The sequence below is a fragment of the Liolophura sinensis genome, chromosome 2 (assembly GCF_032854445.1).
Source record: "Liolophura sinensis isolate JHLJ2023 chromosome 2, CUHK_Ljap_v2, whole genome shotgun sequence".
Taxonomy (NCBI): domain Eukaryota; kingdom Metazoa; phylum Mollusca; class Polyplacophora; order Chitonida; family Chitonidae; genus Liolophura; species Liolophura sinensis.
In genome coordinates, this window is record NC_088296.1 from 12693687 (window position 1) to 12703694 (window position 10008).

The 10008-nt window shown below is 37.5% G+C and overlaps 1 protein-coding gene across 2 annotated transcripts in view; it reads left to right on the top strand.

Moving 5' to 3' along the window:
* The window catches only part of LOC135462717 (disintegrin and metalloproteinase domain-containing protein 10-like), a 34994-nt gene extending 25224 nt beyond the window's left edge, over nt 1-9770 (top strand). Inside the window, exons 18-19 of one of the 2 annotated variants that reach the window (XM_064739939.1) lie at nt 1895-1958; nt 6621-9770. In XM_064739939.1, coding sequence (XP_064596009.1) covers nt 1895-1948 — 54 coding nt within the window. In that variant the 3' untranslated portion in view covers nt 1949-1958; nt 6621-9770. The remainder of the gene's footprint in view (nt 1-1894; nt 1959-6620) is intronic. The other variant, XM_064739938.1, reaches the window with a different exon arrangement.
* Nucleotides 9771-10008: the final 238 nt, after the last annotated feature.

Sequence of the window (10008 nt, forward strand, 5' to 3'; positions counted from 1 at the left end):
ATCCGCTCCGTTCGTTTTAAGGTGTTTCGGTTTGATATCTCTGATTCCTGTGCTTAGCATCTGCTCTTCACAATGAGCATCCGAGAAAGGGATCAGATGTTAAGCATACGCATAAGGGACGTCAGACGAATCCCTTAGTCATTAATGAAATGATTTCAACAAACATAATATTACTTCTATGAGGGAGCGTTTTGGTCAGACGGGCATTGATTTGAGGTTCGAAAATGCTGGTGTGAGAGTAAAAACAACATGACGAAAGCTCCAGTCAGTTAGTTGAAGCGTGGTTTGCTACATTTTATTATCTGAGGGATTTTGTGACGGAGGTTTTGTGATAGATGATTTCTCTTTTTTCAAAGAAATGATTAAATGGAAAAGCTTCATGGAATGGATAGTTTGTATTGTCTTACCTGCAATTGTCGTTTTTTTTTCATTTCGTTTTTTTTCTTCAACTGTAACGAAGTATAGAAAATATAGTAGTTTATGCTGCGTTTGGTAACCGTCGTAAACGCCATTAGTGTCGTGAATTTGGTCGAAGGAACAAGCCGGAATCATACCCACAGCGAGTAGCTTATTACTGTTGTTGTTATCACAGAGGCATCGAGGACATGCATGGACAGAGCATGAGAAGGTTTATAAATAGTTAGCCGACATCTTAGTATACTTTTCATGGGCCTGTTCCTCGTCCGCCATTTTTGCTGAACTTTCTAAGGTGAAGGTCACAAACTTGATCCTTCTGATAACTTTCGTATTCACAAATGGTATTTACAAATCGTGAGTTCGAAAGACGGAATTCACATGTTGTGAACTCGAAAACACGACTGGCAGGCGTGCTACCAAATGCAGCATAAGTATGTGTTTTTTTTTTACATTTAAAGCTGTAGAGATAAGATATTCTTCTCTTACTGTCTTTGTTTAGTCGGTTATCACTAAAATGAACAACTTACAGGGGCGATATAATTCAGTCATATGATGACCAGACAATGCCCAAAAATTCCAGAACTTTTTAAAATTCTCAAATACTTCAATTTAGTTTTCCTCCCGTGAAAATGTTAGATGTATTGAACTCCAAGGTATTCGTATACACGAGTAGTATATGACTGTCGTCTTCACGCTTAGATTCCCCCACCAGTACATCAGTTCGACATTTGTTTATACTGATCTTTTTTGCATTCTGTCTACCTCCGCCTCCCGCCTTTACGACTGTTTGTGTATAATATAAATATGTACCCAGATCTCACTTTTCTATACTGGTCTATATTTGTGTTCTTTTGACTCTTTTTTCATCACCAACTTTGGTTATGACTTCAGATTATTATAACAAATGACTTCACCCAGAGGATTTCATTTTTTCTTACCGTATTTAATATCTAAAAAAGCACAAACAATCCATTTCATTCACCGTCTCCTGTTTTCACCTTGTTCTCGCCACGATATGGCTGGAATATTGCCGATGTGGCGTTAAGCCATAATCATTCATTCATTCATTCCATTTCATTCTATAAAAAGAGTTACTCTTTTTAAGTAATAAATGAATTGATTCCATAGTACTTTGTAAAAAGTACAAATTTGTGATAAGTCATGTTTGTTGCTATTTCTTAGTTACCCTGGGTGAAATCTATATCTGTTATACTTCGCGTTTGGTTTCTTTGCAGCGTATATTAACAATTATAACATTTAACTATCACGAAATACATGTCTGCTTTGATATAACTTGTCCAAGTCCCTAGCTTAAACCTCTAATTATTCCATTGTAAAATGAGAGCAATGGTACCATCACTCATTCATGTTTGTACGTGATAACTAATCATACAGAGCAAAATAGCATTGGTCCCAGAGGATCGCCTTGTCTTACTACCTTTATCAGCTTTTGTGCGTTGCATTTTATTTCTCATAGAACTACGCTCGTCGGCGCAATCCACAGATTTTCCACACATCCAGTGAATGCTGATGATTATCCCGTAAGATTATATGTTGTTGTTGGTCGGATGAATGCTCCATATGTTTAATTTCCATAGCTTTTAATATACGCAGTTAAGGCAACACTCTGAACGTTGAGAAACCACAAGATGACAATTATAGCACGTGTTTGCAGTAAATGTACGATCCATGGCTTTTGTTTAACGCCGACTTGATTATATAACGGGATCGTCCCCACGATGTGGCTGCAAAATTGCCGATGTGGCGTTAAGCGATAATCATTCATTATAACAGGATCGAGAGCTTGGATTATATTGCCCTCTGAAATACCTCTGACAACGATGGAAATAGTCCTGGAAACTTTTGCGGTTTATTTACACTTAAATTGGAAACCTAAATTATGACCATATGCGTTTGATCAAAAAAAACTTACAGTTGTCGCCTTTTCACCTAATTGGGTAAAACGGAGTTAAACATTTAGTACGTAAATTGGAAAATACTTGTGACGCTGTAGAGTGAAAACATTTCACTCCATTTAAACATTAAAATTGAAAACAATATAAGTGATTGTTGTTTTGGACACAGTTTTAAGTGCATTTTCAGTTTGCCCTTATCTCATATTTGGCTATTTTTCACATTAGTTGATTTTTACCTCCAACAAACGATAAATTTCACACCATTAATTCCCATATGCAGTGCTATCAACCTCCGCTTCTTTTCATAGAATCCTAACAGCAATGTCATAACGCTAAGTTCTTAAACACCGAATACATGAACTTAACATTGTAAAGCCAAACGTATATCCCAAAGATACGCTGTTCGAATTATAACGGCATTGTTTCTTGCTTTTAACGTTTTAGAGTGTTGCCACTGTAAGAAGTCAGCGCTATTCGCCTAAACACACATAGTAGCCTTTATACAATTTCACCATCTGCTTTACTGAGCACTAACAGTATGACAAAACGTGGAATTACTTTGTGGAATTCAACGTTTTCTGAAAATGTATGACGTCTTTCAACGTGGAGGCATTTGGGTTATTTTGACAACCATTCAAAGTCAAATATAGTCCTTGGAAGCTTCAGTTGAAAGAAAAGTGCTATTGCGTGACGTGTTGCTAAACTGATAACATAAGATATCTAATGACTGGCATTTAAACCCATTAACAATATCAGAACGATTTTGGAAGGCTAGACCTACGAAATAACAAGCCCCACCTCCATGATTACAAAAACTCAGTTTGTGGCAAAGCTTCTCTTGAGCCAGCAAGACTAGCTAGACAAAGCCTGAAACCATAGCGGACTGATAACAGACTTAGACTGACGTAGTGATATTTGCAGACACTTGCTTACATAACCATAACGTTTTGTCATATGCAATAGTGCCATTTGTAAACACTATAGTGCTTCACTGCCATGTTAAGAATTAGCACTTTTCTGTTGTAGTGCTGGAAGTTTTAGAATTAACTGCGCTTGTATTTACTTTTAGTTTGGCTTAGTCTTTGTGGCTTAGTCTCTGTGCCAAAAGTTTCGCTGATATTCTTTTATTCATATCAACTGCATTTGTTATCACCAAATCTTAACCCTGTGTTCACTTGCCTGTAGCTCTCTGTACCGAAGCATTAATTCGCTACAGGCCTTTGTGCTTGGTTACATACTGTATGATTTAATCACCTGCCATTTAACATTATTTGACACTGACTTTCACAAATTTCAGCGCACTCCATTACGGAATGAATGGCAAAGTAAGTTACGCCATGATCGGTCAGCCCTATAAAAACCTTCCCTAGGCAGGTAATCGAACACGGACTTCGCCTTAATATGTCGAACACATACATACATACATATCTAGCATTTAATAAACTAGCTTGGCTTACCTATGGCTTCCAATCTTTGAAATGAGTCTTATTTTGTTGAAAAAAATAACATGTCTCAAAATAAAACTAAACGCCAAACCCTTTGTTTACGTCTGGACTTTGAAGTGAAATGCTAAAGAGGTAACACACTTCTGTCTTTCTCACCTTTAATACTTCACCTAAGAAAACAAAAATATCTGGTTCCTCTTGCCACTTAACACTTTCAATTCAGTAATGAGTTATGAACACCTTTGTCATGTCGTCGTGTAAAACTTGTTTCAGATATTATTCGTTGAAATAAATGAGAAAACCCTGCATCCTTTTCTAGGCCACGTTCAATGGCGGCTAGCGAGATTACGCGAGATTGTAAATACACTTGAACATAGTTTCCGACACTGACCCGAAACGCCTTCAGACTGCATCTCATTTTCCATTTATTTACACGATAACGCTCAGTGCCGCTAAGCTGCCCCGAAACCCACAAGCTCTAAACCTTCTTATCCTCTTGTTGATAGTCAGGTGAGACGTTACTGGTGGAAATTCCACCTTGTGATACACGCTGTCAAGTACAAGAGAGGTTTGGAACAGTGACGCAGACTTAAAAGCCTATCCTATAAAAGCCAGGGATCGGAAAAATTTAAAAGTGTCGGGCCTAAACATCTTTAAAAAAATACATTCGCCCACTGTCCAAATAGCGCACTCGCGCTATCTCGCTTCCCGCCAGAGAATACCAATATGGCGATTATGGCTTTGGTATCTGAACCCTCCGCTCAGTCCTGACTTTAGCTCTGGCAGAATATCTTGTGGTGTATAAGTAGTTTTGCAAACATTATTTTTGGGTGCCTCTGTTTTTACTATGGTTTAGGAACTACCCTACATTGGCTTTGGTAATTCTCTTTAGGTTAGAATGGGATCGAGTTATAATCAGTGACAGTCGTTCGGATTCCGTATAACTGGACTTTAGCATAACGGTTTTTATACATGTTTTTTTACATATAGAGCTGCGAGATTACCGATGATGGGCTGGGATAAAGCCGAATTACATCGCTCCAACACTGGATACCACAATTTCATTAGTGTATTAAAGCACATTTCCATATCTGTCTGCTAATTTGAAATTGTCCCGTAACTTGGATAATGGATGCTCGTTATACCATATTGCTCAAAATGAAGGAAGTGCTTTGTTGATTTCATGTTGGTAGAATTGCTCTACTGTTGGAATGGCATCCTGCTAGGGGAATAAGAGGACCATAGTTCTCACTGAAAATTCCTCACCAGCAATTGACGACACTGGATTTTTTTATTTGTACATATGCACCTTTCTTATCTTATCCAGTCGCCTTCAAAACTACATTATCAGACCTAACATCTTCTTGATGCTCCTGTCTCAAAGGATTAGCACTCCCCCACTTCAAAAACGATGATTTAACTAAAAAAATAGCATTTATATATTAATAACCCAAATAAAAACGCAATTCTCATTTTTTATAGGACTGTGCAAAGTTTTGACTATTTTCGCCACAAAATTATAATTCCAGCGATTACATCACCATCGATGATGCAACATTATTACAGATTTCCCTTTCCGGAATACATGTCCGTCATTAGTAATGCTTTCTTCATTGCACTCCTTTGTGAGGTGCAGGGAGAGATATGCTTGGCATCACGCAGCATGCACTGTTGGATCTCTGTGAGGATTTGTCTTCAATCTAAATTTTGACGCTATATGTATTTGTATTTGTAGACTGCGTAAAATGTGGAGCCATCAAAGGGTCACGATTTTTTAGATTTCGGAAACAAATTTTGTTTATTTTGTTTTAATTATATCATGCTCACGGGAGAACTAACCGATAGAAATGTAGAATTATGTCGTGCGCACTACTTAATGAAGAGTTTGGGATCACGACTTGTTGAAACTCACGTGAGACCGACATTGTGAAGTTCGGATGAGCAAGACTTGGGTACGACATTATAATGACCAGGTGCGCCCAACATCATTGTGTAGTACAGCATATGGCCAACGGTCAATTATCTCGTGCACACCACATAATTTTAGAAAACCGTCCGTACAACGTTTCATAACATGGACAGTGTTAATTTTTCCTTTTTCAGTTTCACTCCAACCGCTCTGTTGTAAAAATATGAAGTTTTAGTTTAATATATTAGAATAAAGACTAATATTAAATGTAGACGTTTATTAAAACTGTCCCAGAACTGTGCACGATATTGTCACTGTGCACGATGTTGTCACTGTGCACGATGTTGTCACTGTGCACGATGTTGTCACTGTGCACGTGCTTGTCACCATGCACGATGTTGTCACTGTGCACGTGCTTGTTTCGTCCTCATTTATGTACTCTATCATTGAATATATGCACACCTATAAAAAAAAAGCATGGATAATGTTTTTGACCAGTTGAATGACAACGAATGGTAATAATGGTCCACTTCGCATGTTACCAGGAAGAAGCATGAGAAGTTTGCATGGAAACAATGCTTTTTAGTTTGGTAGTCAATAGACGATGCAAATGCCTAGAGCATAGCATCTTCAGTAAGCCTCTCGTTGGAAATTAAGCTTTAAAAGAGTCCTATTAAAAATAAAATAGAACGCTAACGAATAAATATATACCGGTAATGTAAAGACACTTAATAAATATGCGATAAATAAATAACAAAGGGTTCTACAAACCTTCAAATAAAAGTTAATGCGGTAAACATAGGTGAGGTTTCAGATATCATTAACACGTCTGTATTGTTTAATGATCTTAGGCAGTGGACATAATGTTCATGAAAATTTCAACCTGAGAAACTGTTAGCTGCCAATCAGTTTTAATTTTATTTCAATTTTCAGCCCCAAAGGCCACCACCGGATTCTCCTCCGCCCAGCTATGACTCTTACCGCCCCGAGTACAGGAAGGGCTACAGAAGATACTAAAAAAGGGTGATGATTGTACCCTCTTCGCTGCAAAACATCAGCCCCAGCATGAGAACGAGGCACCACTTGCATTGATAAGAATTACCTCCCTTGAACTAAAGTCTCAACGAAGAGTAAGAGGCATATACATGTAAACACGCACCCTGAAATAGACTGAATGGGTGTCCCATGGGTATATTCCCAATGATCTAAAATTTTGTCCATGAGATTTATTTGGAAGGTAGGATGATATCCTACAAGAAAATACCAGTTTTAGCACACATATCAACGTGTTATGATCTTTATTTGCCTCATGAAATGCATTTTTTTGTTGGTGAGGAGGGGGGGGATTTGAGGTCATTTGCAGTGTTTCACACAGTGGGTTTAAATTCGCTGTTCAAGAAAATTCGATCATATAGAACGGTGAGAAAATGCCTGCTGTGTTGTGCCGTGTTAAATATGGATCCAACCCGCGACTGGTTATTTGATTGTTGCTGGGCGGGTTGTGCGCGAGGAAATATTGATACACATCAAAACTTTATCACAAACCTGGTACGTACCATTTTTCTTATGTAAACATTATGACGCATTCTTACTTTAACAGTACCCTATGTGTATGAATTATTTATAAGGTTTTAACCATTGAGTAGAAAATCTATTCACATGATTAGGTATGTGTATTTTTACGTTTAATATAAACAAAATAACAAAATAATGATATCCTGATATTTTTAAAAATTTATTGTTATGCAAAACTGGGTAACACTATATCGGTGCATAAATTGTATATTTTTTGTATATAATTTTTCACCTGTCTTCCGCCTTTGCACGCGCCAAGGCGATATGTGTGATATGTGTGTGTAAAGTAGAAGTTTCACCTTGCTTTGATTTCACCTTACCTTGACTTCACTTTACACTGACTTCACTTTACACTGACTTCACCTTACCTTGACTTCACTTTACACTGACTTCACTTTACACTGACTTCGCCTTACCTTGATTTCACTTTACACTGACTTCACTTTACACTGACTTCACCTTACCTTGATTTCACTTTACACTGACTTCACTTTACACTGACTTCACCTTATCTTGACTTCACTTTACACTGACTTCACTTTACGCTGACCTCACCTAACACTGGCTTCGGATTACATGTACCACACCGATGACTTGTGAAACATGTCCATTTTATCTTGAGAAGCGCAATCAAAGCTATGGGACTTACTATTGTTTTATTTTCTTCTAACTTCACAAATCCCAGTTCATCAACTTTTGTATTTCACGATTTGTTTGTTTGCATTAATGTTCACTTCAGTGCTGGCCCTTATATTAGATGGAGAGAAATGTCGTGCTAATTACATATTGTCCACCTAAGTAGACTTTAAGCAGACCTCGAAGTAGAATGTCGCAGTCATGATAACTTTAAATGTGAATCCGAAGTAGAATGTCGCAGTCATGATAACTTTAAACATGACCCAGAAGTAGAATGTCGCTGTCATGATAACTTTAAACATGGGCGAATGTCTGGGTCTTTTTGTCTTTTTGTTAACTTAAAATGACTACCCATTCAGGTAACCAAATGGTAGTGCCATTATTTGTCTCCTTGGTAACTTAACACGGTGAACTAGTTACGAAGTGGAATATGCGCATCATTATTTTGTCTCCTTGGTAACTTAACACAGTGAACTAGTTACGAAGTGGAATGTGCGCATCATCATTTGTCTCCTTGGTAACTTAACACAGTGAACTAGTTACGAAGTGGAATGTGCGTATCATCATTTTGTCTCCTTGGTAACTTAACACAGTGAACTAGTTACGAAGTGGAATGTGCGCATCATCATTTGTCTCCTTGGTAACTTAACACGGTGAACTAGTTACGAAGTGGAATGTGCGTATCATCATTTGTCTCCTTGGTAACTTAACACAGTGAACTAGTTACGAAGTGGAATGTGCGCATCATCATTTGTCTCCTTGGTAACTTAACACAGTGAACTAGTTACGAAGTGGAATGTGCGTATCATCATTTTGTCTCCTTGGTAACTTAACACAGTGAACTAGTTACGAAGTGGAATGTGCGTATCATCATTTGTCTCCTTGGTAACTTAACACAGTGAACTAGTTACGAAGTGGAATATGCGCATCATTATTTTGTCTCCTTGGTAACTTAACACAGTGAACTAGTTACGAAGTGGAATGTGCGTATCATCATTTTGTCTTCCATGTAGCTGGAGAAATCCCGGTTGAAGGTCATAATAATCTCAACGTACTCAGAATGTTAAAGTTAAATTTATTACATAAATATATGTTAATACTCATGGGTAATGTTTTCGCCATGTCATTTGAAATTTTTGAAATAATAGAATATTGGATATATGTGTATGATTTGTCATATATATCGTCAGCAAATTATGAACAGAATTGAAATTTGTATTAGCCACGAACTCATACTCTAAGGTTTGAATAGCCAAATGTGTGCTATAGCCAAATGTGTGCTATAGCCAAATGTGTGCTATAGCCAGATGTGTGCTATAGCCAAATGTGTGCTATAGCCAAATGGCAGATGTGGGCCATAGCCAAAAACCTCGCAGATTCTTCAAAGACAAAGCGTAAAGACACTGACGAAAAGTAAGACTAATGAACACCGGTTAGGGGTGTTGTCAGTCTTGTAGGATGGATCGCGGATTGTTAAAAACGTTAATAAATCATATATTTGAACTTCTTCATCAGCTTACAACACAAAAATCATACTCTTCATGTTCAACACTACAGTTGCCAAACATCCATTTGCTAAGTACCAGTGTATTTTTTGTATGAGCATATGCAGTGCAGATCTGTATTATTTCTGTTAGCACGTTACTGTATGTAAACGTTATTTTGTTGGTACATTACAGCGAGTAAACGTTATTTCTGGTAGCACATTACTGTATGTAAACGTTATCACTGTGGTAACTTTGCTGTTTTGTATTTTTTTGTCCTACTGATCAACACGTCCTCATATATAATATTTTTGAAGAAAAAATGTAAATATCATGTCCTGTTGTTCCTTCTTGCTTTTCAATCAATAAAATGTTTTATTACAACAGATCATTGCAACTTGGTGTATCAGTGCGTATTACGTGTGGTGTTAGATGTCACTGACGAATGTCAAATTTTGTTTGGGGGTATGATTGATATTTACGAATGGTTGAAGTTTGGCGAAAATTTTAAAGAAACCCACTATAGTTTAGACGGGTCTCAGCCCTGACTTTAGAATGGGGAAAATGTGCGTTTATTTTGTTCCTGAGGACCGAGTGGTCTCCCACAACTGACATCGGAGGTTGAA